The 27,178-nt window shown below is 43.3% G+C and overlaps 1 protein-coding gene and 1 long non-coding RNA gene across 6 annotated transcripts in view; one reads left to right on the top strand and one right to left on the bottom strand.

Annotated features, from left to right (window-relative positions):
* Positions 1-27,178, top strand: part of LOC309628181 — a 461,146-nt gene that overhangs the window by 254,106 nt on the left and 179,862 nt on the right. The gene's annotated exons all lie outside the window — the stretch shown is intronic.
* Positions 1-27,178, bottom strand: part of MAML3 (mastermind like transcriptional coactivator 3) — a 614,427-nt gene that overhangs the window by 172,997 nt on the left and 414,252 nt on the right. For all 5 annotated transcript variants that reach the window (XM_082390882.1, XM_082390881.1, XM_082390880.1 and 2 more), the window contains one exon: positions 2,206-3,726. In XM_082390882.1, the coding sequence (XP_082247008.1) occupies positions 2,206-3,726 (1,521 nt within the window). The remainder of the gene's footprint in view (positions 1-2,205; positions 3,727-27,178) is intronic.

Genomic DNA, 27,178 nt, shown 5'->3' on the forward strand with positions numbered 1-27,178 from the left:
AAAAGCATGAAATAAATGGTATGTTTGCAGAAAGATAGTCACATGTTTTTATATATGTATGTCGAAGCTTGTTTCAAACAGTGGTGAGTTAATATTTCATTAAAAAGCATGCTTTTGCTTGATGGTTCTTTATGAGGTTAAGAAATGATTATTCTAATAAGGAAGATTCTGTCCGTCCTGAAAGCACCTCGTGAGATGGAAGGAGGAGGGGAGGAGCCCACAGATTTAATCCAGAAAACCATCATTTTTGTTTCTTCATCACTTGACCAAGCCCTTTCTCAACATGACCTCTGCAGCTCAAGGCTTTGGTTACTCATAGCCAGGCAAGCATAAGGACCTGAAATAAGCACCTTTAAAATTCATGTTCCAGCAAAGACAGGAGCTTCGCCCCAAGCTGGCAAATTTCAAAAGACATTGAAGTGAGGGTGAGGAGCGAGGCTGCCTTACATTGCACCCACGTGTCTGCAGAGTCGGCACCACTGGTCTGGTTTGGAGGAAGGACTCTACCGCAGCTGGTGTGAAAAACAGCGGATGTAGAAGCACAAGATGCATTAAGATTAAGAGCAGACCGTTCTGACAGCCTGCCATCTCATAAACCTCGGGGCTACAACAAACGTCCTTGTGTATTGCCTATATTTTTGCCTGCTTCAGAACTTAATATTGAAATGTATAAAATGCTGCATTTTCTAATGGTATATAGAGTTTTAATGAAACCAAGATAAGACATAAAAGTTCCCATTTCAATGACGTTTTTCTACCAGCTACTGATTGCCGTTGATGTCAACCAAGCTATATTTTTATTTCTCCAGGCAGAATTTCTCTAGAGCTGGACAGCAATGTGCAGACAAGAAACCACTATGAGGTTTTGGGGTTGGAAGTGCTATGAAGGACAAGCATCAAGCCACAGAGCTCAGGCCTGTCTCTGCAGGCCAGCACCACCTCCAGCCCTGCAGCCTCCATCAGGCTTGGGGAGGCGGGGCGGGGGGCTGGGGGGGGCGCACACCTGGAGATGCAGATGCAAACAGTGCCTGGTGATGCAAGATCTGCCTGCCTTTCTTCCCAGCGCTTCCAGTGCATCCCACTGTGGATGCATATCCAAGCACTAGTCTGGACCTGTTTGCACGAGGGCCCCTAAAGCAAAGACTTTCCTGCAAAGTCTCCAACTGCAATGCAAATGTGGGCATCCAGAGAGGACGGAGGCGCAGAATTATGCCTACACAACTGACAGCAGTTGGCAATAAAATGATGGATAGCTCATGAATTCACCCACGTCGGGGTAAGATCAGTAGAACCACGGATTTCCCCCCGCGCCCTGCCAGGCAGATGACGTGTTAAATTAAAGGAGCATTGTCTGCTTGCTACACTGGTCAGGGTGAGGAGAGCCGATGCTTGTCAATGAGGGTCCACTCTCCAATGGTTGCCATTCATTTTTACCATGGATCCCTGAGAGCCCTACACCCCGATACCAGGATGTCATGACGAAAGACAGTGGGAAAGAGGAGACTTTAATAGAGCACTAAGAGACGGTCATCATCAAATTCTCCCGAACCAGAGCTGAACGAATTGGAGAGGTTTTACTACACTCTCAGGTCACGAGGTTGAAACAGCTTCTAATGGTGCTAATACATCGACAAATGTTAAAACGTTACACGGTCCTATAAAAATCTATCCTCCACTTCCCTTTGCAAACACAGAAAACTCTCCCACCTTTGAACATCAAGAATCCAAATTTCCACGATTCATAATTCAGTGAGACAGGCCAAGGTTGTTCAGAACCTTCTAAGACGGTTGTAGAGATCCCTAAACGCTCTGGCCTTCCCGCCATCCCCAGTCCTGGACCGCATGACCCGGGAGAGAAGCTACAGGAGGAGAACCACGTTCTGTCATGGGACCTCGACAGCCTGCTTCCTTCCTAGTGAGCATTTTATGTCATTTTCGCTTTCTTATCTTTTACCATGTCCAGAATAAAAGAAGTTCAATTCCCAGGCATTCAAATACAGGAAAGTATACTGTGCCGCCTTTCCGCATCTCTTAGGAAAAAGAGGAAAAAACCCTCAAACAAACGTGGTAACTACGTGAGGATATGTAGGAAGGATTTCCACAGGGGATTAACCCCCTACCACTGAAGCACGGGGAGCGTCGCACGTCGACGGTCTGCCACGCAAGCCGAGGGCCCCTCCAAGCGCGTCCCACTTGCACACTTACCTGACCGTGGGATGGAAGCGCCGGGTAAGCCACGGGCTGATTCATCACTCCCTTCTGCTTGATGAGAAGCATGCGTTTCTGGCCCTCACTCAGGTGTGCCCTGGGGGCCTGGAGCTGTGGCAGCGGCTGCGGCGGCGGGGGTTGCTGCGGAGGCTGCTGCTGGATGTAGGGCATCAGCGGGCTTTTGCCGGGGTTGGCCATCGGGGGCGTCATCCTCTGACTCAAGTCTGCATTAAAATGGGTCAGAGGCTTAGTGTTGCCGTAAGTAAGAATACTGTGCTGTTTGTTTGAGGAGTTTGTCCCCAGGTTATTTGGCTGCTGATTGATCATATTCAGGTGATTCTGAGGGAGGTAGTTATTCATTGTCGTCTTCTGCAGGTTGTTGGCCATCGGAGGCACTATAGGATTTTGGTTGTTAAAGGCTTGGGGGTACATCATTGGGCTATTTGGTTTTTCCGCAGAGAAAGCTGCTCCGTAGGGGCTGGATGGAGGCCCTAAAGGAGACCAACTTGCGGTCTGATTTGAGTGCTGCTGCTTCTGCTGCATGAGCTTGGCCCTTTGCTGTTGCTGGGCTGCCATCTGCTTGAGCTGCTCGGCCGGAGACAGCTCAGAGCCGGGCACGGCACCAGGCCCCGACCCCGAACCAGCCACTGGCACGGCGGCCGGATTAAGGAGATAACCATTTCCAGGCCGAGGTGGAGCCTGGCCCGGGGTGTGGGCTTGGTTTGGAGTTTGAGGGGACTGGACAGCACAGTTTGCTGGCGAGCTGGCAGGGTTGGGGGCCGCGGGAGTGCTGGCCACGGAAGGTAAACTGGTGGCCGTGGAGACAGCAGAAAAGGGAGGACCAGAAGAAGGAGGCCGGGCCTGGGGAGAGCCCATGGAGACGTGTGCAAAAGGAGAGTGAGATGGGTCACTCTTCACGCTGGAGCTCTCCTGGGAGACGGGGGTCTCCGTGGCCGGCTGCGAGAATTCTGGTTCCTTCTTCTCTTCAAAGTCTTCGTTGAACAGGTCCTGTATGTCATCTTCAGGAACCGTGTTGGCCAGTTCATCTATTAATTCCTGCCACTCCTGGTCATTCAGGTTAATGTCTGAGAACAGCTTGTTCTGATTCGAAAGAGACGTTTCTGATGTGTCTATGCAAGTAGGGTCGTCTAGAGGTTCTTGTTTGAGGTCCTTGCTCTGCAAGATGGTGAAGCTGTCCTCCAGGTCACTGCAACCGTTCACATGAATTTTAAGTTCTGGGAGTCTCCCATTCTTACTCAGATCTTCCAGAAGCCCAGGAGTGTGAGCCCCACTATTCTGCAAGGGCAAAGAAGGCTTCAGGTCAAGTTGGTGAAGAGGAGAAGCTGAAGGCAGTGGCATATTGTTGGGCAAATTGTTGATGGCTTCCATCCCTGTAGGAATGTCCTTTCGTATTCGCTTGCTGGTTGGAGAAAAACTCCCATCACAAGCACCATTCTGCTGGTCTCCATTAAGTGGTGATCGGGCTCCTTCCAACTTCCTTTTCACAGTCTCTTGGAGCTGGAAAAGAAACAGGAAAGAGAATGACTTAATCTCCAAGTCATGGTTTACTTACTCATTAAGCATGGTGGTACGCATCACGACAAACTCATTTTTAAATGGTTTAGAACACATCAGAAAGATGTTATACTTCTAATTTCAAAATTGGCCAGGCTTCAATTCAAATTCTATGGGAAAAGGTTTTACCCAAAAGCAGAGCTCACACGGCTAAGAGATAGAAAGCAAACTAAAGACTGGACGGTGGAACAAAAGAAAAGAAAGAGTTAAGGCAATAATTCTCCCATTGGGAAGCATCGTCTTATTATTATTTTTCAAATGAACGCTACGAGTGAGACTTGGACCAAAATGTGTCATGCTCGAGAAAGGTGCTAATATCTATCTTAAGTTCTTGTCACATCTGACTTGAGAACGTTAAGGAATTAAATCAACAATACTTTAAAGAACACTGAAAATCCTCTAAGATTATGGAATTTAACACATTTACTGAATAACACAGAAATGAAGATTAATGGTTAACATAACCAGAAACTTCTTTTTGGTTCTTATTTTACTTGACCTCCCAGCACCTCGTGACATAGTAGCCTGCTCTGTTCTAAAAGTATGCTTCCAAGGGTTTCCATGATACCACACTTTTCTGGATTTCCTTCGTTCTTTCCATCTGTGCTTTCTCAGTCTCTTATGTAGTATTCTTCTTTCGCTCTCCTAAGTGATGGGATCCTTCATTGTTTGGTCTTAAGCTTCCTTCTGCTTCCAGGGCGCAGTACATGTTGTTTTCTTTTCTTGGAATATACTCCTCCCCCTCCTCCTCCCCTTCCCCTGGTAATAGCTACTCATCTTCCAGGTTGTAGCTTAGACTTCACTTCCTCTAGGAAATCTTCTCTCACATCCCTTCACCCCAACTACAATAGGTACCTCCTTTGACCCACCTGCACTGGGTTGGAAATCCTGGAATACGTTTCTCCAAGCAACCTCTACTTCCCCATCATAGCTTCTACCATACTTTGGGGCAATTGCTTAAGTGTCTGTTTAGTGAGCTCCAAGAAGAGGGGCTACGGCTGACTTGCTTACTGTGTATCTGTGGGGCTGCAGGTAGTGTTCAGTTCAAGTTCACAGCAGTGGTTAATAGACAGTGGCAAAAATGAATGATTCTACTGTTTAATTCACAGGGGCTGAAGGAGGTGAGCTTGGATCAGAGCAGGAGGCAACTCCATTGACATTAAAGAATGCTTGACTTTGAGCTTCGACATTCCTGGTAATGGAATCTCTCACCCTGGAGAGTGCTGTGTCCATTTAACTGGACTCCTTTGAAAAGCCCGGGGGCAACCCTTGGTGGATGACGACAAAGGGAAGGCAAACTGGGTTGGACAGAGGTTTCAGCAACTTTGCAGAGCTGAAGGCACAAGGCAGAGTGACCTGGGGAAGGAGGGAAGAGGCAGAAGAGCCCCACTTGGGCACTCTCCTATCCTTGCCAGAGGGGCTGCGTATCACAGGAGCAAGGGGGGGAGAGGAGCAGGATCCCCTCTGACCCCGCACTCACACATGGAACTGGGAAGCCTCCCCAGGCGCCCCCTGTAGAATAAAACCGTTCCGGAGACAATCTGGGGGATTCTAAGACGTGCTACTTTATTGCCTTTCTCTCATAAGTAGAGAATTCCATTTTAAAAGGAAACAAAAGAGGTCCTTAAGTAAAAATCCAGTCTAACCCTTGCTCCTAAACTTTCTATTTTTTTTTTTGAATTAGAGATATCATTCTTCAATTATTTTCTTCACTTATCATAATGATACTTTTAAAAAACCATTCTTTGCTATTTCACTATTTGTAATTTTTTATAGTTTGTAATATCCATATTTTTCTCTGCCATTTATTTGTGGTCAGAAATATCAGTGCCTACAAGAAACTACCTATATATACAGTTGCTCATGATTTAAGACATTCTTAAGTCACTAACACTTTCGATAATTTTTTAAAGACATGGTTTAATCAAACTTGTGATATGTTGTCTTCAAATCATTGGCTATTTAATTATTCACAGAAACTTCTTGGTCTTCCACCAGCTTAGGGCACACACCTAGGATCTTCTCATGCACACACAATTATACCCTCACAGATCGGAGACTTAGACATCCTTTCAGGGGACCAGCCTCAGAAACATGGCTCCTGGTCATCTAGACAATAAGAGAATGATAAACTTTCTATTTTTAATCACCAAATATTCTGTAGTTGCTTGGTAGGTGTTCCTGAATTTCTGAAAACAAGGCCCCAACTGGGACACACTGGCATTTGACTTCAAACAAGATCTGGCTCAATCCAACATCTTAGGTAGAACCTGCTAGAAAATTACGTTATTTATTGAACAAACCAGGAAACCGTGGTTCTGATTGTAGATATGGCAGATACTTGAATGTAGCTCCAACACACAGTGGCAAGTTCAGATATGACAGCTTCAGGGTCTAAAAGAAGTAAAGCTCGGGGCCCTCTGCACCTCCTGCAGGGATGTTAACTTTAAAAAAAAGACACTTGTCTTAAAAATGAACCTGACTTTATTTTTAAAACTACAGGTCCATGATTCTGTTCTAGGCCATGAAATGGATGGGGCAGGATGGAGAAATAAAGGCAAATGCTCTGTTTGTTCCACTGGAAAATAGTGGTGGCCGAGACCATGGAGACAGACAGGTCTGGCTGGGAACCCCAAGCCTCACCTCTTATCAGCAGAGCAGGCCTAGGTGGGTGAGTCAGAATAGGGCAGTAGCACAGGGAGATCAGCTGGGTGCTTTGTGACCACCTAGAGGGGTGGGATAGGGAGGGTGGGAGGGACACGCAAGAGGGAGGAGATATGGGGATGTATGTATACATATAGCTGATTCACTTTGTTATACAGCAGAAACTAACATAGCATTGTAAAGCAATTATACTCCAATAAAGATGTTAAAAAAAAAAAAAGAATAGTAACATAGAATAGTAATAGTAACAGTAACACAGAAACAGCCCTACTGGCCCTGGAGTTAGAAAGCCTGGCTTCAAACCCAAGAACCCCTACCTAAGAGTTCATACATATAACTATTGTCTGGTACTTCATAAATGTTAGCTACGATACCCTCCATTAGAAAGTGAGTTACATGAAGGCAGGGATTTTTCTGCTTTATTCCACTACTGGGCCCCTAGTAGCTCAAAGTAGATAATAAATACATGTTGAATGAATGAATCCTGCAAAACTTATTTAAACTCTCCTAAGCTTTGGATGCCTTATCTGTAAAATGGGTTAATAATATCTAGCTCCTATAGTTACTGTGAGGATGAACTTAAATGAAATAATATGGAAAGCACTTAGCTTCACGTCTGGTATCGTGTAAGCACCCACTAAGCCTTCACTATTACTATTTTAAAAACACAATACAAATTTTTTAAAATGCAGTGATATCAATAGTCACAACTGCAGCTGAGAGAGATTAGTTTCTGGATCTCTAAATACAAATAGGTAAAATGATAATACTTCTGTTCCCTAGCCTGCAAAAGCCTCACGTTTTCCAAGCACCTTGTAGAGCTTTTTAAATACGAACAACAAAAGATCAAATTTGCAATTCAAGCCTGAGTCCAAGTGCTAATGTATTTGTGTCCTAGATTGTAGAACAGCAGTGGATGGTTGGGGCTCAAATCAAATACGTTTCCAGGCTGCAACCTGAATGGAGCTGCTGAGTATTTCCTTTTCCTTCAGGGCCTAGAGTTCTCCATTGCTGGCCCCTTTAACCCAAATCTTGACATGTATTTCCTGTGCCAGCGTTGGGAATATAAGAAAGACCTCACGGAAGATACACTGAAACCATGTTATAGTTTTTAGTTGTGTCCAAAATAGCAGAGCCATCTAAGCATCCCTCCCGCGTCTCATCATCCTTTGCTTGTCTAACTCTCTCCTCACTTCCCGCTTGGGAGATAGATGGAGAGCGGGCAGGAGGAGACAGGACCTGCGGGCTGAGGAACTTGAAGCACTCTGCTCAGTGCACATGAGAACGGGGAAACGTCCTGGGGACTCCCCGTCCCCGCAAGGATTCGGGTCAGGGTCTCATCCCGAATAGCCTCATCTCAGGAAGTCCCTGGCCCTTCTGCCTCCCACAGCTGGAAGCCTCCTTAGTACGATTTGTGCTCCTGTGGAAGAATCACAGGAACTCTTGACCGAGCTTCAGCTTCCTTGTTCCGGTATGCTTGTATGATTACATATACATGTTTTCTCCCATTAAGGGACGCTGCGGTGCCAGGAGCTAAAGTTGCTGTTCATCCCCTGCCTAGTACAATGGGGGCCGCTCTCATGTGTCAGTTACTCTAAGGGAAACCATTCCTCCTCCTCCACAGTGGCTCCAGCGCGAGTCTCTCGCCTACAGTGTGGCTTGATGGCTTGTGTTTCTGTCAAACTGTGTGTGTGTGTGTGTGAGAGAGAGACAGAGAGACAGAGAGAGAGAGAGAGAGAGAGACAGAGAGAGAAACTTAGAGGCAGGGAGATACAGAATGGGTTTGGGAGTGGTGATATGACACCCAGACCAGTAGTAATAAGAACAGCTGTGCCTTTGGGGTTATAAAGCACTTTTACACAGGATCGTATATTATCCTCATAGCAAATCTTTGGGGCAGGTCGTGTGCTGGTCTGATGGTTCAACAGAGAAAAGGGCAGTGTTTTGGAGGAGGGGGAATGGGGAGGCTGGGTGACACCCAGGACAAGGAGGAACGTGGCTAAGATAGCTAGGCCTCTGCTGACATTCCCAGCAGATTCTAGCAGGTCCCCTGGGCCAGTGCGTCCATGATGAAGATATTCTTTCTTCCTTTAGACTCTTAGCAGTGCTACTAAGTTAAAAAAAAAAAAAAACAAAAAAACTCTCATTGACTTGTCCCAGACTTTGAATGAAATTGGGGAGGATCAGGGAGCTTGGGAATAAACATGATGATCCTACTATTAAAATAATGAAGATTTTAGGATAGAAGATATCGGGGGTAACTATCAGATTCCTGTCTCTTACTCCTAATGATTCTAAAAGGTGGGTAGGATTTATTAGAACCACTTACAGAGGAGAAACTTTAGGTACGGTGAGATTAAGCACTGTGTCCCAGATTACAGAGCTGGGGGTTGGGGGGAAGGGCAGGTGCTCAACCCGGATTCAAATTCAGACTCAGTTGTGACTGCATGGCCCCCACTCCTGATTCACGCAGGCGGTGACGCACAGTCGTGCCTTCATCAATGGCCCTGGGCTCCCATGCTAATCGTGATAAAGTTCTTTCAGACTGTTTTCAGGACTCATCCTTGCTTGATTCCACCCTCTCCCCACCACCCCAAACCAGTTACACCTTGAGGACTATCCGTTCTCATCCTTAACGATTTTTATTCTCATCTTCCACCCCCAATGCCACTACCTTGGTTCAGATCATCAACACTGCTCTCGTGATTTCTGTAGCAGCTCCTGACTAGCCTCTCTGCTCCGGTCTTGCCTCTTCTCTAACCGATTCTCTGTGTTGTGGCTGTGATTTTCTTTATAAAATGTGGACCCATTCTTCACTTGCAGCTCCTCTGGGGCTGTCCGCTGTCGTCAGCATCATCTAAGTCTCACACACCGGCCCTGCACAACTGGGTCCTCACTCCCTGCTCACCTCTCCAGACTCAGCTATCACCTCCAACTTCTTCCCCTCCACTGGCCCTCCAACACCAAGCAACTCTAAACCTTCAGTTATACTTAATGATTTGCCATACTCAGGATGCATGGTGTTTATTCTCTGTCTCTATTGAGTCTTTGCATATGTTATACTCTCACCCAACTTCTTCACCCGACCACTTCTATTCGTCCATCACCATTCAGTTTAGACATTACGTTCTATACGGTCTCTCTTGACAGCCCCTCCCCACACCTTCAAATCTTGGAGACCCTCTATGTGCTCCCACGGCATCCTCGTACACATCATACCATAACGGCTTGCCTTTTCCTTCATAAGATTGTATGAATGAATGAAAACTAAAATGGTTTCTCAAATAACCACACTCAGTTTGTGTAACAAGATCCCTAAAGCAGGCATTTGAAAATGTTGGCCTGTAGGGTGTTTTAATGACCATTGAATAAATGTACAATTTATTTTGGTTATTTTAAAATGCTGGAAATGGCTCATAGACTGTCCCTTCCTTAAGATTTTTGAGGACTCTAAGGGTCCAGAAAACCTATGTTGAGAACAACTCAAGAGCATATGAAGAGCACCATGGAAAGGAAAAGTGAACCTGAAACCCAGAGACTTTATATAACATTCCCAAGGTCAAGTGTTTTGACATGCATGGGAACTCAAAATGCTGGATGTTTTCATAGTTGAATTGTAAATTTCCTTACAAAGGTTTCAAGTGGTTTTCACCTGCCAAAGCACCCCCTCCAACCAAAAGTGTGAGTGACCTTCCTTCACCAAATATTAGAGACTCAAGTATTTCCCAAGAATTAAAGATGCGTTGGAATCTCAGCCTGCAGATGCTATAACTAATTTAGAGGCTCCAAGAGAACATTTTGGTCATTCTGATCTGCTATGGTCAAAACCAGAAGATGATTTGGTTTAACCATACCAATTTTCATATGGTTATTTTCTTCTCATTCTACCAGCAGATAATAAGCATATGAACACACGGATAAATTTGACTTGCTTATTTAATGTATTTGATGAGTGACCCAGAATATTCATGTGTTAGATATTTTAATTAGTAGAATATGAATAGTGTGCGAAACATTTCCCGAAGTGTCTTCTAGATTTAAGCGTCCTTAGAAAGGATCTTTGGAGGTTTCTTTAGAGGTTAATCTTCTAGAACAGTGATTATCCGACTTTAAAGTGACTTGAGAAGCTGTTAAAAATGCAGGTTTCTTGGTGCCACTTCCTCAGTTTGATTTAGTCGCCCAAGGTAGGGCCCACATTGGGACACAGGTTGGCAGCACAGGCATCTAAAGGAATATAATAAAAACCTCCGATTTCTCTAAGGTAGTTGGTCTAGCATCCCCAAGTTTTTAGAAATTCTGATCTAGAAGAACAATTCTGTCGGAGTCCTGAACCTCTGAAGTTGTTTGTTTGATTAAAAAAATATACACACACACAAACCCAATGTCAATATCAAATGTTCCTGAGTTGATTGGTGATACTCTGGGACAGCTCATAAACAGGACTAAGAAACAAAGCTCTAGATGGAGATATTTCGAAGCACAGAGGATCTTGAATACTGCAGGAGCTTGCTGGATTTCTATAAGACTTTACATGAAAACGTTTATTTTTTATAGTTTTATATTTTCATTCCTCATGAACTGAGGGTGTGCTGTATGCCTGTGTGCCAGGTGCAAAGGAATGGATTCATTCCCAAAAACAGAGACCACACCAGAAAGTGAACACATGTCAGCTATATATTGACAAAAGTTGAGTATGTTTGTTTAAAGGGGATCTACATGAAGGGTAGAACAACACACACAAAAAAGAGATCTCTTATCACAACTCCTGAAATGCGCCTTGTCAGCCTTATATACTCCTAAGATCATTTTAGAGAGAAAACAACATTATTACATAATAAAAGTCATATGAATTTAAATACACACACACACACACTATTTCCCTGAGAGCCAAGAGTTTAAAACCTCTGCTTGTGACCATCCCAGGATAGATACAGCTTCTCTGGACCTAGTCAATAGGAAATGACGGGTCTCTGGAGGGGAGGTCAGTCAAAAACCTCTGTTCTTGGGACTTCCCTGGTGGTCCAGTGGTTAGGACTCAGCGCTTTCACTGCCATGGCCCCAGGTTCAATCCCTGGTCAGGAAACTAAGATCCCGCAAGCCTCGCGGCAGGGCCCAAAAAAAAAAAAAAAAAAAAAAAACTCTCTTCTGAAATGCTCCAGGAAGAAAAGGATCATCGCAGAAGGGGCCTCGCCCTCCTGGAAAGCATCTGAAACCTCAGCTACAGAGGCCCAAGGGAATGCTGGGGCACTGCTGAACCCCCAGCCCAAGGGAACAGGACCGTGAGTTTATTTTTATAAATGACCATGATCTTTTTCCTTTTTGCTATGAGCCAGATTTAAAACTCTATTCCTAAGCAGTTTTAGGTATGTACACACAAGAGTTGTCATACCTCTTTTCAGCGTTTGGAACATGCATGCCCACCCAATTCCAGCTGCGAGCTGCCAAGATAAGAGATTCTTTAAAAGCATTTTAAATCTTTTGTGCGTGGCTGAATTTTTAGGTACGCTTTTATCCTTCAGTTTTGCCTAAATTGGACCAACTTTATCCACAACAACACATTGAGAATGGATCGTAAAACAACAGGAGCAGAGGCAATCAAGGCCCTTGACACTGAGAAACACTAAGTCCCAAGATCTCCTCAAATCTCCATATTTCCAAATACATGAATGTTCCTAGAGGCTCTTGGCTTTCTCTCAGTTGAATGAATAAAGTATATTTTCATCACAAGTCACATGAATTCTGTGTACTCTTTATATCTGAAGTAATGAGGTTTTTCACAAGCTCCATACATGTAGTCCAAACTGGGGTTTCAATGAATTTATTAACTACTCATTAAAACCGAGACTGTTATCTCTGCAAATGCCAAGGTTATATGACTTTCAAATCTCCTCACATAGTTATCAGTAGAAAGCTCTAAACTTCGAAGTTTTTATTAGAGACTTTGGCTCACTGCTTACTAAATATTTCAAGATTGGCATTTAATATTGTAATTGGCTGAGAGCTTATAATGTACCAGACATCAAGCTAAATGCTTTACCTGTATTACCTGGGTTAATCCTCACAATACCCCTATGACGAATGAGGAATGGGCTCAGAGAGGGTGGTCATTTGTCCCAGGACACACAGCAGAGCCTTACTTGGTTCCATCTGCCTCTCAAATCTGCGTTCTCACCTACTGTGCTATTCTGCATCTGATGACTCCTGTTCTGATCAAACACGAGCAAACCTTGCTTAGAAATTCTGGGAAAGTGTTTTAGACACCTGTGTCGTGACGGCCTTAGGAGGATATGTTCAGGTTTTTGAGTCAGAGCTGCCTGATTCACAGAAAAGTGTTGTGTTCCTCTACAAGGAAGGATGTTACTCTGTAGATTTAGCATGTGTTTGAGAAGTGATGATAGCTGAAAACTTCAGGAGGGAGCAGATGTGTGTATCCCGGTGGCAGCTTCCTTTATTCAGTAGCTTTCTGTAGGAAAAACTCCGCTGAGATCTGCAGTTGCCAGTTGCCATCGGAATACTACAATCTGAACACTGAACTGCTCTGTCTTTTCAGATACATAAACACACACACACGCACACACATTACACTACATTTATTTTGAAGGACAAGAAACAATTTCCTTAGGAATATCTCCTACTAGATGTCACGCATACTTTATCTACTCAAACACGCCTGTATGCGTGACCTTGTATTACAATCTGAAATTCCTAATGGCATTTTATTTAGAGCTGTAAAGAAATGACAGCGAAGGAGGTCAGGGAAGAAGAAGGGAAAACCATAGGGAGGAAGAGGGCAAATGAAAAGATCAGATCTTATCTACATCCTTCACAGCTGGAGACTTACACCACAGCACAGACCAAAGAACAGGCATATTGGAAGGAAGCATGAGGTTTCAGTCTGTTTATTTTCTGGGAGGAGGGAGGCCGAGTACTTTTCTCTCCCTTGGGTAGGAATCAAGAATATTTTTATTTCACTGTTTTCTCAACATGTCCCTTCTTTTTCAAGGAGAAATTCTCCTTTTTGTTTTTAGCCCTTTCCAGGAGTGCCTCCATGGCACTGAAGTCCCACACCAGTTTAAGGGACGCAAATAGCCCACTGCGCCTGGTTCTGACACAGCTGTTGAATAAAATCCCAGCACTTGTTATCTCCCTATGGAAACAAAAGTATCGAAATAAGATCTCCTAGTCTATAAAAAGCCTCTTGTTTCCCTCAAAGAGGCAGGCACTGCTCTTCCTCGGGCAGTTGAAGTTCACAGAAAGCAAAGGTAAGAGCTACCGTCCTGGAAGAGAATTCTCCATCTCTCTCTCCCTTTCACACAGGCGCAAACACATGCACGCACACACACACACACCATCTTAGTGAGCAAACAGGACGTTTTTCGTATTTCTGGATGGCATCTGACTCCCACACCTCCATTTCTTAGCAGGTTTTTACCCCAAAGCTGAAAGCTAAGGGACTTGCCTTCATTTGCCAGCAAAGGGATCGCCATTATTTACGTCTTTGGAGTAACTGTTCACAAATAGGAAACAAGGCTGGAGGAGAGGATTTCTGTCTCTAGGATGAATCCTCCGTGGGTGACGAGGCCCACGTGTAGAGAGGCGCTTTCTCACATTCAGGCAAACATGGGTATGATTTAACTGGCTCTGAGAATGTTCCAGTGGGCAGAGGCAGGCAGGGCACCACGCACTCAACCCATAAACAGCTGGGCTCCGAAGACTGTCGGCCGAGCTTTCATCTGTGGGGAGAAGCTGCTTGGCTTTATCCCACCAGCTGAAATTCATTTTTCAAAAGAAATTAGACGGAGGTACTGTTGTTATAGCAACAGTCAAAGTCACTTACACACAGCCTCTTCCCCACAGACTCACTCATGGCCAGCGATTTCAGTTACGCACAGGGCGTGACCGAGGCTGAGCCCGGGTGGACCCTTTCTTTGCCCTTTAAGGAGTGGAAGTCTAGATCTTCTATGTCCAATCTGAAGCTAAAAGACCAGATTCTCATGACCCACAGAGACTTTCCCAGTCCTGAAAGTCGACGAGCAGAGAAGAAGCTCAGAGAAAAACCTTTGCCTCTGATGTTTTCATGTCTTGGGTAGGAACTGGACACATGACCACTGAATTTCCTGGGGTTAACCAAGTACTAGCGGTTTCAGAACGGGAATTTCCAGTGAGTTTGGTAATGTTGGCCATCACCACCACATTCTCAACTGCTTCGTGACTTTCGTCCTCCAGGAGTTTATTCATGGGGGTGTGGAACTCCCAAAATAATAGCCTAGTCCAAGCCCCAGAAACAACAGTCAACTCCAAAATGCCCCTTTCTTGACGAAAATACACACCTATTACCCAACCTTTATAGCAAATAACCTTCCCAGGCAGATGGCAACATAACAGTCTACATTCACCCCAGAGGTACCCCGAGGTGGTAAATATCTATGAAGCCAGTGCTCACGATGAATGTGAACTGTGTCCTCCCCAGATTTGTATGTTAAAGCTCTAACCCCCAACAGCTCAGAACATGAGGGCATCTGGAGATAGGCTCTTTAATGAGGTCCTATGGGGGGCCCTCATCCAGTCTGACGGGTGTCCTTATAAAAAGAGGAAATTAGGACACAGATACCCACGGAAAGAAGACCATGTGAAGACACAGGGAGAAGACGGCCATGGACAAGTCAAAGAGAGAGGCCTCAGAAGAAACCAAGCCTGCTGACACCTTGATCTTGGACTTCTATTCTCCGACCTGTAAAGAAATGCATTCCTGAAGTTTAAGCCACCTAGTCTGTGTGCTACTTTGTCATGGCAGCCCAAGCATACTAATGCAACTAATAATCTGATTTAGATGTATCTCTGTCTTCTCAGTATCTTACACAGGTTAAGCACTCCATAACTATTTTAAAGGAAAATCTTGCACGGATGTATTCATGCTTTGATTCAACTAACGGAACACCTACTGTGTGCCAACTTCTAGATCAGGCACTAGGGTCTCGAGAGTGAACAAGATTCAGTCTCTGACCTCAGGAGCCTTCAGAGTGGAGGGGAAAGAAGTGGATGAACAAGGACAAGATAATTTGACATAGATGCCTGTGCTGTGGAAGCACAAAAGAAGGGCGTGTTACTCAGTCCAGATGAGCTAAGGCTTCCTGGGGGGACTGGTATGTGAGCTGAGACTTGAAGTCTTCATAGTGAGGAAAAGAAAGCATGGCTTCTAAGTGAAACTCAAGTGGTAGCGTCTGGCTTGAGCCAGAGTGCAAGGGGGAGGCTGGGGAAGGGAGAGCTATACAAATCATGGAGGGCCTGTCTGCCATGTTAAGAAGTTTGGACTTTATCCAGAGGCTTTGAGAGACACTGGAGGAAAAGGAGTCACTTGCAATGCTAACTTCTGCTTTCATAGTGAGAGACACTGGTTGCAAAAGGTAAGGCATTTGAAGTGATCTGTATTAGTTTGCTAGGGCTGTCATAACAAAATACCACAGACTGGGAGCCTTAAACAACAGAAATGTATTTTCTCACAGTTCTGGAGGTGGAGGTCCAAGATCAAGGAGTTGGCGAGCTGGGTTTCTCCTGAGGTCTCTCTCCTGGGCTTGCAGACGGCCACCTTCTCACTGTGTCCTCACATGGGCTTTCCTCCTGTGGGTGTGCATCCCTGATGTCCTTTTGTGTGTCCAGATTTTCTCTTCTCAGGACACCAGTCAGATTGGATGAAGGCCTACCCTAACAGCCTCATTTTAACTTCATCACCTCTTAAAAGGCCCTATCTCCAAATACAGTGCCATTCTGAGGGCTTCAACATATGAATTTTGGGAGAAGACACTATTTCAGCCCATAACATGATCCAACATCATTCCCTGCATGGCTGATTAAGCCAATGGCTAAAGTCATCCTTTTTTTTTTTTTAAATTTACTTATTTTATTTATTTTTGGCTGCGTTGGGTCTTTGTTGCTGCGCACGGGCTTTCTCTAGCTGAGGCGAGTGGGGGTTACTCTTCGTTGTGGTGAGCGGGCTTCTCATTGCGGTGGCTTCTCTTGTTGTGGAGCACGGGCTCTAGGTGCACGGGCTTCAGTAGTTGTGGCTCACGGGCTCTAGAGCGCAGGCTCAGTAGTTGTGGCGCACGGGCTTAGTTGCTCTGCGGCATGTGGGATCTTCCCGGACCAGGGCTCGAACCTATGTCCCGTGCACTGGCAGGCAGATTCTTAGCCATTGCGCCACCAGGGAAGTCCCTAAAGTCATCCTTAACTTATAAATCAATACAGCACACATTTGGTCTTGAATCAAGTAGCTCAACAAATGCTATTTGGTACAGAGCTTAACAGCATATTTTTTAAAAAAGTGTTTGCCTCCCAATTTCAAACCCAAATTCAAAAGACACTTCATATTTGCCCCTGAACTATTAGCAAAGAAGTGTAGTAAGAGATGACACCAAGCAAAACCTCAGAAGTAGCCCGTCATGATTTAGAAGGCTCTGAAAAATGACCAGTTGTTCCCTGAAGTTTAGTAAATGTTACTTTACATTGATAATTCATGAGACCTCAGAGAGACAGAGGGAAAACCGAGGCACCGAGAGACTAGGGCTACAAACCTAACTCAGAGAAAGTACAAGGAATGATAGAATTTCCGGCTCCAGCCCGAGGACCCGTGCAATAAATCACTTTGCCTGCAACAGATTCAGAGTTTGTCAACTTTCTGTTCAAATTGTGGTGTATTGTAAATGTACTGTAACAGTGTAGAGTCACAAGTATGTATTTCAGTGGTTTTATCTTTCTTACCTAGCCATCCAGGTATTATTTATGCGGTTTCCATTATAATGCTACAGTTAAGTTTGCATAATATTTTCTGTAACCACCTACTTTTGCATGGTTATGGCTCTCTAAAGTCCCCTGGGACAGATTTTTTTTTACCTCGGTCTCAGTTCTGAAGTAAATTTTTTTGGTAACAACAAATGATGACTTTGGGGATATTTTGAAGTTACATGAATGTAAAAAAAAGAAAGGAGGATTTTTTTACTGCAACGAATATTTTGTTACCTTTTGTCCAATCAAACACCACAAATCAAAAAGAGCTGAACATAATAAAGGCATCAAGCAAGGCAGTGTAATAGATTTCACTGAAGACTGCCCACACTGCCAGATTTAACTAAATGAGGTTTGCATTCACATGCTTATCAGTATTTAAAAATACCCTGAGTGCACACAACAGAAAACGTCAGGAAGTTGAAAAGCAAAACTATGCATGTGGTGTTTTCCAGCTCTCACTAAAGTACAGCAATTAAACAAACTTAATTATGTGATCCGGCAGCAGTGACTTAACCTCTCCGGACCTCCATTTCCTCAATTATAAAAGGAGAGGGCTGGACTACCAGATCTCCAGGGCTTGTTCCAGCTCTATTTAGACTCTGGATTCAAATCAGTGACTCACTTTCAAAATCACCCTGGAAGGCACTGTTAACTCAGAAGGGTAGCTGTATTTGGCAGGTAGTTACTGAGTAACTAAGAGCCTCATTTTAAGTCAGAGAGCAAGAATCCATTACACCCTTCTGCAAATGTTTCCTGGCTTTAGTAAATTAGAAACAAAAATTACACTAAATCTTAAATCACAGAGATCTTTTTAAAAACCAGAAACCCAAGTGTGTAAATCACATGGTCCATTTAAAAGAATTTCTCACTTTATGATGGTCTGCTTGGTATCAGGTGCTGAGCTGGGTGCAGAAACAGGAAAGATGCAGAGGATCCTTGCTTTTAAAGAAATTCAGAGCCTGTTGCACATTTTCCTTTTGCTCCTAAGTGTCTATTGGATACTTTCGGGAAATGCTCCTGTTGTGCTCGGCGTTTGTCCGGAGGTAGACAACAGTGATGTTTCCATTCTGGTGACCAAAACTTGGTTAACTTTGCTAATTTACAGGATGATGCAAAACTGCTTCTTCATTTCCACCATGAGTGATTTTTGAATAAATGACCCTAAACGTGCCAGTTGGGTAACTGGATACTGCACCAGGCTACAGGGAGAAACTGTCCACCTTTTCTTGTCATGGATCATCGTGTATTTCACCTAGAAGATGCAGATGGTGTGGGTCTAATCATAGGCTTAGGGTCACAGGCCCTGGGTCCTAGAATCACTTCTCTCATGACCAAGCTGTGTGTTCTGTGGAAATCAGGTGACTATTCTCTACCTCCATTCTCTCCTGGACAAATTACTCTCTAAAATCCCCTACAGATCTAACAGCCTAGAATTTTAATCTTTCTAGGTCAATTTGGATATAGTTGGAAGATGAGCCAACTGACATTTTAGGTTTCCTCTTAACCTTGTGGTTCTTTTCTAAAATACGTAACTAATTCCTAAATTTGAAAGAATGAAAAAGTTTGTGACTATCGCTGTTTCTAAATACATTGTGTAGTAAAACCTAATTCAATTCCTGCTAACTTTGCCTTTAGCTGTAACTTGGCTAAGGGCCAACCTGATATTTATCCTTATGTGTAAAAAAAAAAAAAAAAAGAGCTCACTATATAAAAGAATAGGTATAATAAAGATTATAAGGGGAATGCTTAAGCTACTTAAGACAGAAATGGGTTTCATGGACTCAAGGACTCAGGAGACTCAAATTTACATAAATGATTGATACAGGTATTATGATTCCTTTTCATATATTAATTAAAGTAGTTCCTGGGGATGTTTGTTTACTAACAGTTTGATGGTCTAGTTTGAATTGCAGTTGTTACTTTTAAATATATCACAGGTGGTATATATTTACTACTATACTTCAATTCTTCTCAATTCAGGCAGCAGTTTGCCCGAATTAGTTTAAATTAGGGAGAGTCTATTGTATTCATAAACGCCTCATCTAAATGGCAGAAAGATGACTATAAAATTCATCTTAGATTTGTTGGAATTCTGAAGCTTACCATTTAGTCTGAGACTCGTAAAGAATGAACATGGAATGATTAATGGCCATTGTTGATTTCTTACAGCTGTAACTTATCAGAATATGTATACTCTAATACTGTACCCATGGTAATTATCTCATTACTATGAAGTGTCACAGAAATGCATTATGCGAAGTACACGTTGAATCACATTTAGCAATTTCTTTTTATGTTTAAAACCCCGAAGCTTAGTGTTCGCTAATAGTTGGAGCTCTGTATGCAAGTTGGGGGCTTTGCAAGAGAGTTGGGGGCTTTGCAGGGAATTGGGGGCTTAGCATGGGAGTCACGCACACGAGCTGCAGATCCCGGGCAGAACCATCACCAGCTTTGCGCCTCTGGTCTCTCTTTGAAACTTTTCTGCACCTTAATTTCTAATTTGAAAATGGGCATATTCATGCATGACCCCTACTATATACCTCATGGAAAGGATTAAGCAGATTAAGTCTATAAAACAGTTGGTCACTAGGAGGAAAGGCATTAATGAAATTACTCAGCACACTGCAGTGATGACTTCTCCAACTGCATGAATATTTAATCAGCAGGTACACATAACACTTGACATTTCTATGGAGCTTTTCGTGCAAGTATCTTAACATAACTTAAAGAAATGCATGGCAACAATTATCAGAGATCTGAGAAGCGTCAGCTCATTGGCCAGAGTGGGTAGAGACACAGAAGCTTTGTTTCTAACATCAGAGTGTTCAAGAGGAGTAGGGCACCCAGATTCAGTTATCACATAAACCTGAAGATAGGGCCTTAGAAATGAGGCGATGTTTATTTGAATCACCCATCCATACATCTGAGGTGGCCTGAACAACGTGAGAGCAAAAATTCCCAAGGAAAGTGAACACATGGTTGGAGACGGGCCCTCTTTTTTTTTTTTAATTAATTAATTAATTAATTAATTTTTTGGCTGTATTGGGTCTTCGTTGCTGCACGTGGGCTTTTCTCTGGTTGCGGCGAGCGGGGGCTACTCTTCATTGCGGCACGCGGGCTTCTCACTGTGGTGGCTTCTCTTGTTGCGGAGCACGGGCTCTAGGCACGCAGGCTCAGTAGTTGTGGCACACGGGCTCAGTAGCTGTGGCTCACGGGCTCTAGAGCGCAGGCTCAGTAGTTGTGGCACACGGGCTTAGTTGCTCCGCGGCACATGGGATCTTCCCGGACCAGGGCTTGAACCCGTGTCCCCTGCATTGGCAGGCGGATTCCTAACACTGCGCCTCAGGGAAGCCCCCGGCCCTCTTCATTAGATGAGAGCAGTCAGCAAAGAGACAAAGAAACAGTATCAGTGAGAGATTAAAATAAAACATCAGGAAAGTAGGACAAAGCAAAAAAGAACAATTTGTGGTCAGATCTGTCATATCAGTTGCAGCTTTGAAATGAGACCTAAGAGACCATTAAATTAGTACCAGAGTAACTCAGTGGGACTCTAAGAAAGGGTTCCTCCAGGACGCCCAGCAGCATCAATATCACCAGGGAACTTGATGGAGATGCAAATTCTCGGCTAGTTCCCCAGGCTTCTAGATCAGAATCTCGGAAGGCGGGGCCCACAGTCTGTGTTTCATTCAGCCCTCCAAGTGATTTTCCTGAGCTGAGAATCCTTGTTCAAGAACAGTGCAGCCTGTCCAACAGAACTTGCTGAGAGGACGGAGATGTTCTGTCTCTACGTTATCCAATACATTTGTCTCAAGCTGCATGTGGCTGTTGTGTACTTGAAATGTGGCTACTGCTACTGAGGAACCAATTTTTAAATTTTGTTCATTTTAATTAAATTTAAAAGAGCTGGGCTTCCATGGTGGCGCAGTGGCTGAGAATCCGCCTGCCAATGCAGGGGACCCGGGTTCGATCCCTGGTCCGGGAAGATCCCACATGCCACAGAGCAACTAAGCCCGTGCGTCACAACTACTGAGCCTGTGCTCTAGAGCCTGCGAGCCACAACTACTGAGCCTGCGAGCCACAACTACTGAAGCCCGCGCGCCTAGAGCCCATGCTCCGCAACAAGAGAAGCCACCACAGTGAGAAGCCCGCGCGCCGCCAACGAAGAGTAGCCCCCACTCGGCACAACTAGAGAAAGCCCGTGTGTAGCAACGAAGACCCAACGCAGCCAAAAATAAATTAATCAATTAAAAAAAAAATAAGAGCTGCATGCAACTAGGGGCTACTCTATTGGATAGCAAAGTTCTAGAATGCTGCTGTGAATGAATGCCAGGTTTTTGGTCAGTAAGAGAAGCAAATGGTGAAGAAAGGAGATGCTGTCTGTGACTCTTCTGCAGAAGAAATCTCATTTGGAAAAGTTGGAGGGAAAAAGGCACCATGGCTTGTACATCAGGAGGTGAAGTCAAGGTTTTTCAGGAAAAGGAAATCCTGAGTGGGTTCAGAGGTGAAGGAAGTCAGAGGGCAGGAGAGGTGGACATTAAGAAAGGAGGGACACGTGAAAAATTGTGTTGCAAATGTCTAATTGTGCTAAAATACCCATAATATAAAATTTACCATCTTAATCATTTTTAAGTGTACAGTTGAGTGGTATTAAGTCCTCTTACACTGCTGTACAACCATCTCCACCATCCATCTCCAGAACTCTTTTCTCTTGCAAAGCTGAAACTCTATACCCATTAAACAATAACTCCTTATACCCCCTCCTCAGGCTCTGGCAACCAGCATTCTGCTTTCTGTCTCTATGAATGTAACTACTCTAGATAGCTCATAAAAGTAGAATCATAGAGTATTTGTCTTTTTGTGACTGGACTATTTCACTTAGTATAATATTCTCAACGTTCATCCATGTTGTAGCATGTGTCACAATTTCCTTCCTTTTTAAGGCTGAATAATATTCCATTATATGTATATACTTATCTCTCCATGGACGTTTGGGGTGCTTCCACCTTTGGCTGTTGTGAATAGTGCCTCTACGGAGATGGGTTCATAAATATCTCGAGACCTTGCTTTCAATTCCTTTGGGTAAATACCCAGAAATGGAATTGTTGGATAATATGGTAGTTCTATTTTTAATTATTTTGAGGAACCACCATACTGTTTCCCATAGAGCTGTACTATTTTACATTCCCATCAAGATATTTGCTTCTGAACCAGTGAAGAATGGCACATCAGAGCCATCAAAAGACGGCTCTAAAGACAAGTGTGGGGAAGAGGTATGTTGAGATGGAAGTGGGGGGGGTGGCGTGTGGACAAGGCTGCTCGGCTCTAATGGTTTCAATTTTTTCACTGAAGTTGATGCAAGGACCTCACCTCCAAGGAAGAACACTGCTAAGAAGGAAAAACCAAGGGCTTGAGGAAAGAAGTGAATGAAGGTTTGTAGAGTTAGTCTTTCATAAGAGAATAACAGGGTGAATGGATAAAGAAGATGTTGTATGTGTGTGTATGTATATAAATACATACATACACACACATACACACACAACAGACTACTACTCAACCATAAAAGATAATGAAAGAACGCCATTTGCAGCAACATGGATGAACCTAGAGATGATCATACTAAGTGAAGTAAGTCAGACAGAGAAAGACAAATATCATGTGATATTACTTATATGTGGAATCTAAAGAATGATACAAATGAACTTACTTACAAAACAGAAATGGACTCACAGACATAGTGGTTACGAAAGAGGAAGGGCGGGTAAGGATAAATTAGGAATTTGGGATTAACAGATACAAACTACTATACAAAAAATAGATAAACAACAAGGACCTACTGTATAGCACACAGAATTATATTCAATAACTTGTAATAACCTATAATGGAAAAGAATCTGAAAAAGAATATATATATATACATATATATGTATATATATAAAACTGAATCACTTTGCTGTACACCTGAAACATTGTAAATCAACTAAACTTCAATTAAAAAAAAAATGAAAAATGAAAAAGAGAACAGGGAAACTTTCCCAGGGCTCTGAAGCAGAAGTATAGCCAGGACTGTTACAGGACTGAATTGTGCTTCCAATCCAAAGATATGTTGAAGTCCTACCCACAGGACTTCAGAATGTGACTTTATTTGGAAACAGAGTCACTGCAGATTAATTCGTTAAGACGAGGTCATACTGGAGTAGACTGGGTTCCTCGTCCAACATGAGTGGTATCATTCTTATAAGAAGATGAAAATGTGAAGGCATGGAGACACACAGGGAGAATGCGATGTGATGGCAGAGGCAGAGATTGGAATTATGTTGCTGCACGCCAAGGAATGCCAAAGAATGCTAGCAAACCATGAGAAGCTAGGAAGAGGCAAGGAAAGATTCCATGCAGAGTCTCAGAGGGGGCATGGCCCTGCTGACACCTTGATTCTGGACTTCCAGGCTCCAGGGCTGTGAGACAATAAATCTCTGGTGCGTTCAGCCACCTAGTCTGTAGTACTTCATTATGGCAGCCCTAGGAACTAATACAGCTGCAGAGTATGAATCTGCAATAGGCCAAGGTCATCCCAAGCCAAGGTCAAAATGAGTACTTCCAAATTACTTTGTGTCCCACCTACCAGCAATATGCTTCCTGATCTACTGCAATAATACAGGTAATCAGTCAATGTAACATATATTTTGAATTATAGTCCTTGCTAAAAGATTTTCTTTCTGTCAGGAACAAATGGTGCCTGCATATAAATTGTATGCTTCTAAGAACCAAGGGAGGAAAGAAATCTCACAAGCTTAGGGGAGAAGCATGTGGAGTAGATGTGTACAGCAATACCTCGGGGCTGTCATTACCTGGAATCCTTCTTGAATAAATTCATTCAGACAAGCTTGTTAAAACCATTAGAGGCTTGCAAACTTTACAGGGAGGTGGGGAGATAAGGAAAGCATCCTTAGCTCTTGCTCAGTGGTATATACCATTACAACCGGCAATGGCCACATCAGCACAGCACACACATGGGCTTTGGGTTTAGACTAACAGGTGTCCTTCCAGCTCCCTCACTAACTGTCCAACTTTGCACAAATCACTGAATGTCAGTGAGCTTGTCTCCTTATATAAAATGTAGATAACCCATGGGACTGCTTTGAGATCATGTCTTTGAAAGTACCTAACAAAATGCCTGGCCCCCTAATAATAGGTTCTCATTCCCTTGCTGTCCCTAGTTATGCTGTCCAAGAAGGCAGCCCTGAGACACCTGTGGCTACTGAGCACTTGAAAGGCAGCTACTGCAATGATGAAATTGAAATTTTAATTAAATTTAATTTTAATTAATTTAGATTTAAATGTAAAAACTGAAGCAGTGTAAAATTTTTCTGGTAAATGCAACTTTAGCATAATGGTAGGAATACGCTTCACTTGAATTATTGCATCGCGTAAGATACAGTATTATTATTATGTGTGTGTATCAGGCGCCAGCATCATTTCTAATGCTGCACGTAAACGCTGTCACAGATCCAGCCAGTGGACATCCTGATTCATTTCCCCTGAACTTCTTTTTCTGGGCTATAAGTCTTAGTATGGTTCTTGCTTCATCTGTAAAAATCAAAGACTTTTCTAATTTTTTAAATTCTTAAGTTTGCCTGCTTTTGCTGACTTTGGTCTTTAAGTGCCAATGATTTCGGGAAAACAGTAGTACAATTATTTTCCTACTTTTACACTCGAGTTTTATGGCAAAAGTCAGCATTAAGGTGACGAGTGCCTAGAGATTAAGCCATTTAAGAAAAAGTTGCCTGATATATCCAGACAAAACTATACTTCAAAAACATACATGCACCCCTATGTTCACAGCAGCACTATTCACAATAGCCAAGACGTGGAAACAACCTAAATGTCCACTGACAGATGAATGGATAAAGAAGATGTGGTATATATACACAATGAAATACTACTCAGCCATAAAAAAGAATGAAATACTGCCATTTGCAGCAACATGGATGCAACTAGAATATTATCATACTAAGCGAAGTAAGTCAGAAAGAGAAAGACAAGTACCATATGATATCATTTATATGTGGAATCTAAAATATGACACAGATGAACTTATCTACAAAGCAAAAACAGACTCACAGACATAGAGAACAGACTTGTGGTTGCCAAGGGGGAGGGGGGTGGGGAGGGATGGAGTGGGAATTTGGGGTTAGTGGATGTAAGCCTTTATATATAGGATGGATAAACGAGGTCCTACTGTATAGCACAGGGAGCTATATTCAATATCCTGTGATAAACCATAATGGAAAAGAATATTAAAAAAAAGAATATATATGTGTATAACTGAATCACTTTGCTGTACAGCAGAAATTAGTACAACACTGTAAATCGACTACACTTCAATTCAAAAAAAAAAAAAGCTGCTTGATTATGAATCCTGGGTGAGTCTATGCCAGAGGCGGATGTACAGTGGCTGTGAGAGCTGACGGGTGTCGGGTCAGCGCTGCCGCTGACTGCAGCACAAGACAAGGGTTGAAATCCTTCAAATGTCCCAACAGAAGAGTCTGTCTGGCGCACCTTGTAAGGGGAGCTCGGCCATGGCTGACGTGGAAGCGATGTGGATTATTTGGTTGAGCAGGATAACCTTGAGTGTTTGCCAAGTCAAGACACAAGTCATAAAAACAAAGTCTTTCCCTTGCTGCCTACTTGTCCTCCTCCCTTGAGAACATACCTCTTGCTTTTGTTAAAATTCACCTACATCCTAGTAAAAGAGGAAGAAGAGAGCTGTTAACTGCAGTTATAAAGAAAAAAAATCCAGAGATATCTCAAGTTTTAAATTTCTTGACAAGAAATGTATCCAGTTAACAAACTCTTTCCCTCCTGTCTCGCTCCCTTCCACAGCCCCTCGCATTAAGAAAAAAAAAAAAAAAAAAGCAATTAGACTCTGGCTTGTCATGAAATGCACACAGTAAAAGTATCACTGTTCCAAAATTCCAAAGCAATTTCACAATCCTAATGAAATGAGGGAGGAAATGGTTTTTTGTTGAAGTCTTGAAAACAATCACCCCGTTGCCATGTGGAGCATCTTTATAAACTGTAAAGGGATTTGCAAAAATTAGGTTGTTCCTTCAACACACACTCACTGAGCATCATTTATGCGCCAGGCGCCACACGAGAAGCTGGGGATACAAAGATGAATAGGACGTGAGCGGTCTGGAAGAGCTGACAACAGAGGGAGACAGTCATGATTATTATGCATTATAATGTGGCCAGGCTTCCCATGCCCTGTTCCTACCTCTAGCTCCAGGAACCTTGATTTTAATTCACAAAGAACCATATTGTGGAGAGAGGGAAAAAAAGAAAAAGAAAATGACCACAGTAAAGCCTGTAAAGGTGGCAGGTCTCTCTAGAAATACAGCTACTCTGCGAGCTTAGACCTCCTTTAAACGAAGGGCGGGGAAAGGAAAGAATACAGCAAAACGCCTAAGCAAACTGTACCAGGCCCAACCACAACAAACACCTGGAGCTAGACGAGAGGAATTCAAAACAAATTGGGAAAGAAAATCATATATTGTGTAAAAATCAGTTAAAAAAGGAAAACGAAACAACCTGGAATAGAGTCAGAAACATCTTTCTCTCCTTGTCCTTTGCAGAATTGCCCCAGAGTAACATCCGAAGAAAGACATTACCTTCAGCTCCACTGGAAACGTGAGGTTTCACAAAGTAACCCAAGTTTGGAATTGATAACCCAATTTCTACATATTTTGGTTTTAACTCAGATGAAACAACTCAAATATCCAAACTCAGGCTTTCCTGATGTGATTTTATGCCTGCTTAGAATCAGAGGCTATGGAGAAAAGTATATACACAATAAATCTAAAATCATTCAATTACCTTAAGTCATTTGGGAGGCTTATATTTACTGAGAATAGGCATTTGACTCCCATAACACAAAGACAAGCAAATGACT

Source organism: Balaenoptera borealis (genome assembly GCF_965194805.1).
Source record: "Balaenoptera borealis genome assembly, chromosome: 4".
Lineage (NCBI taxonomy): Eukaryota > Metazoa > Chordata > Mammalia > Artiodactyla > Balaenopteridae > Balaenoptera > Balaenoptera borealis.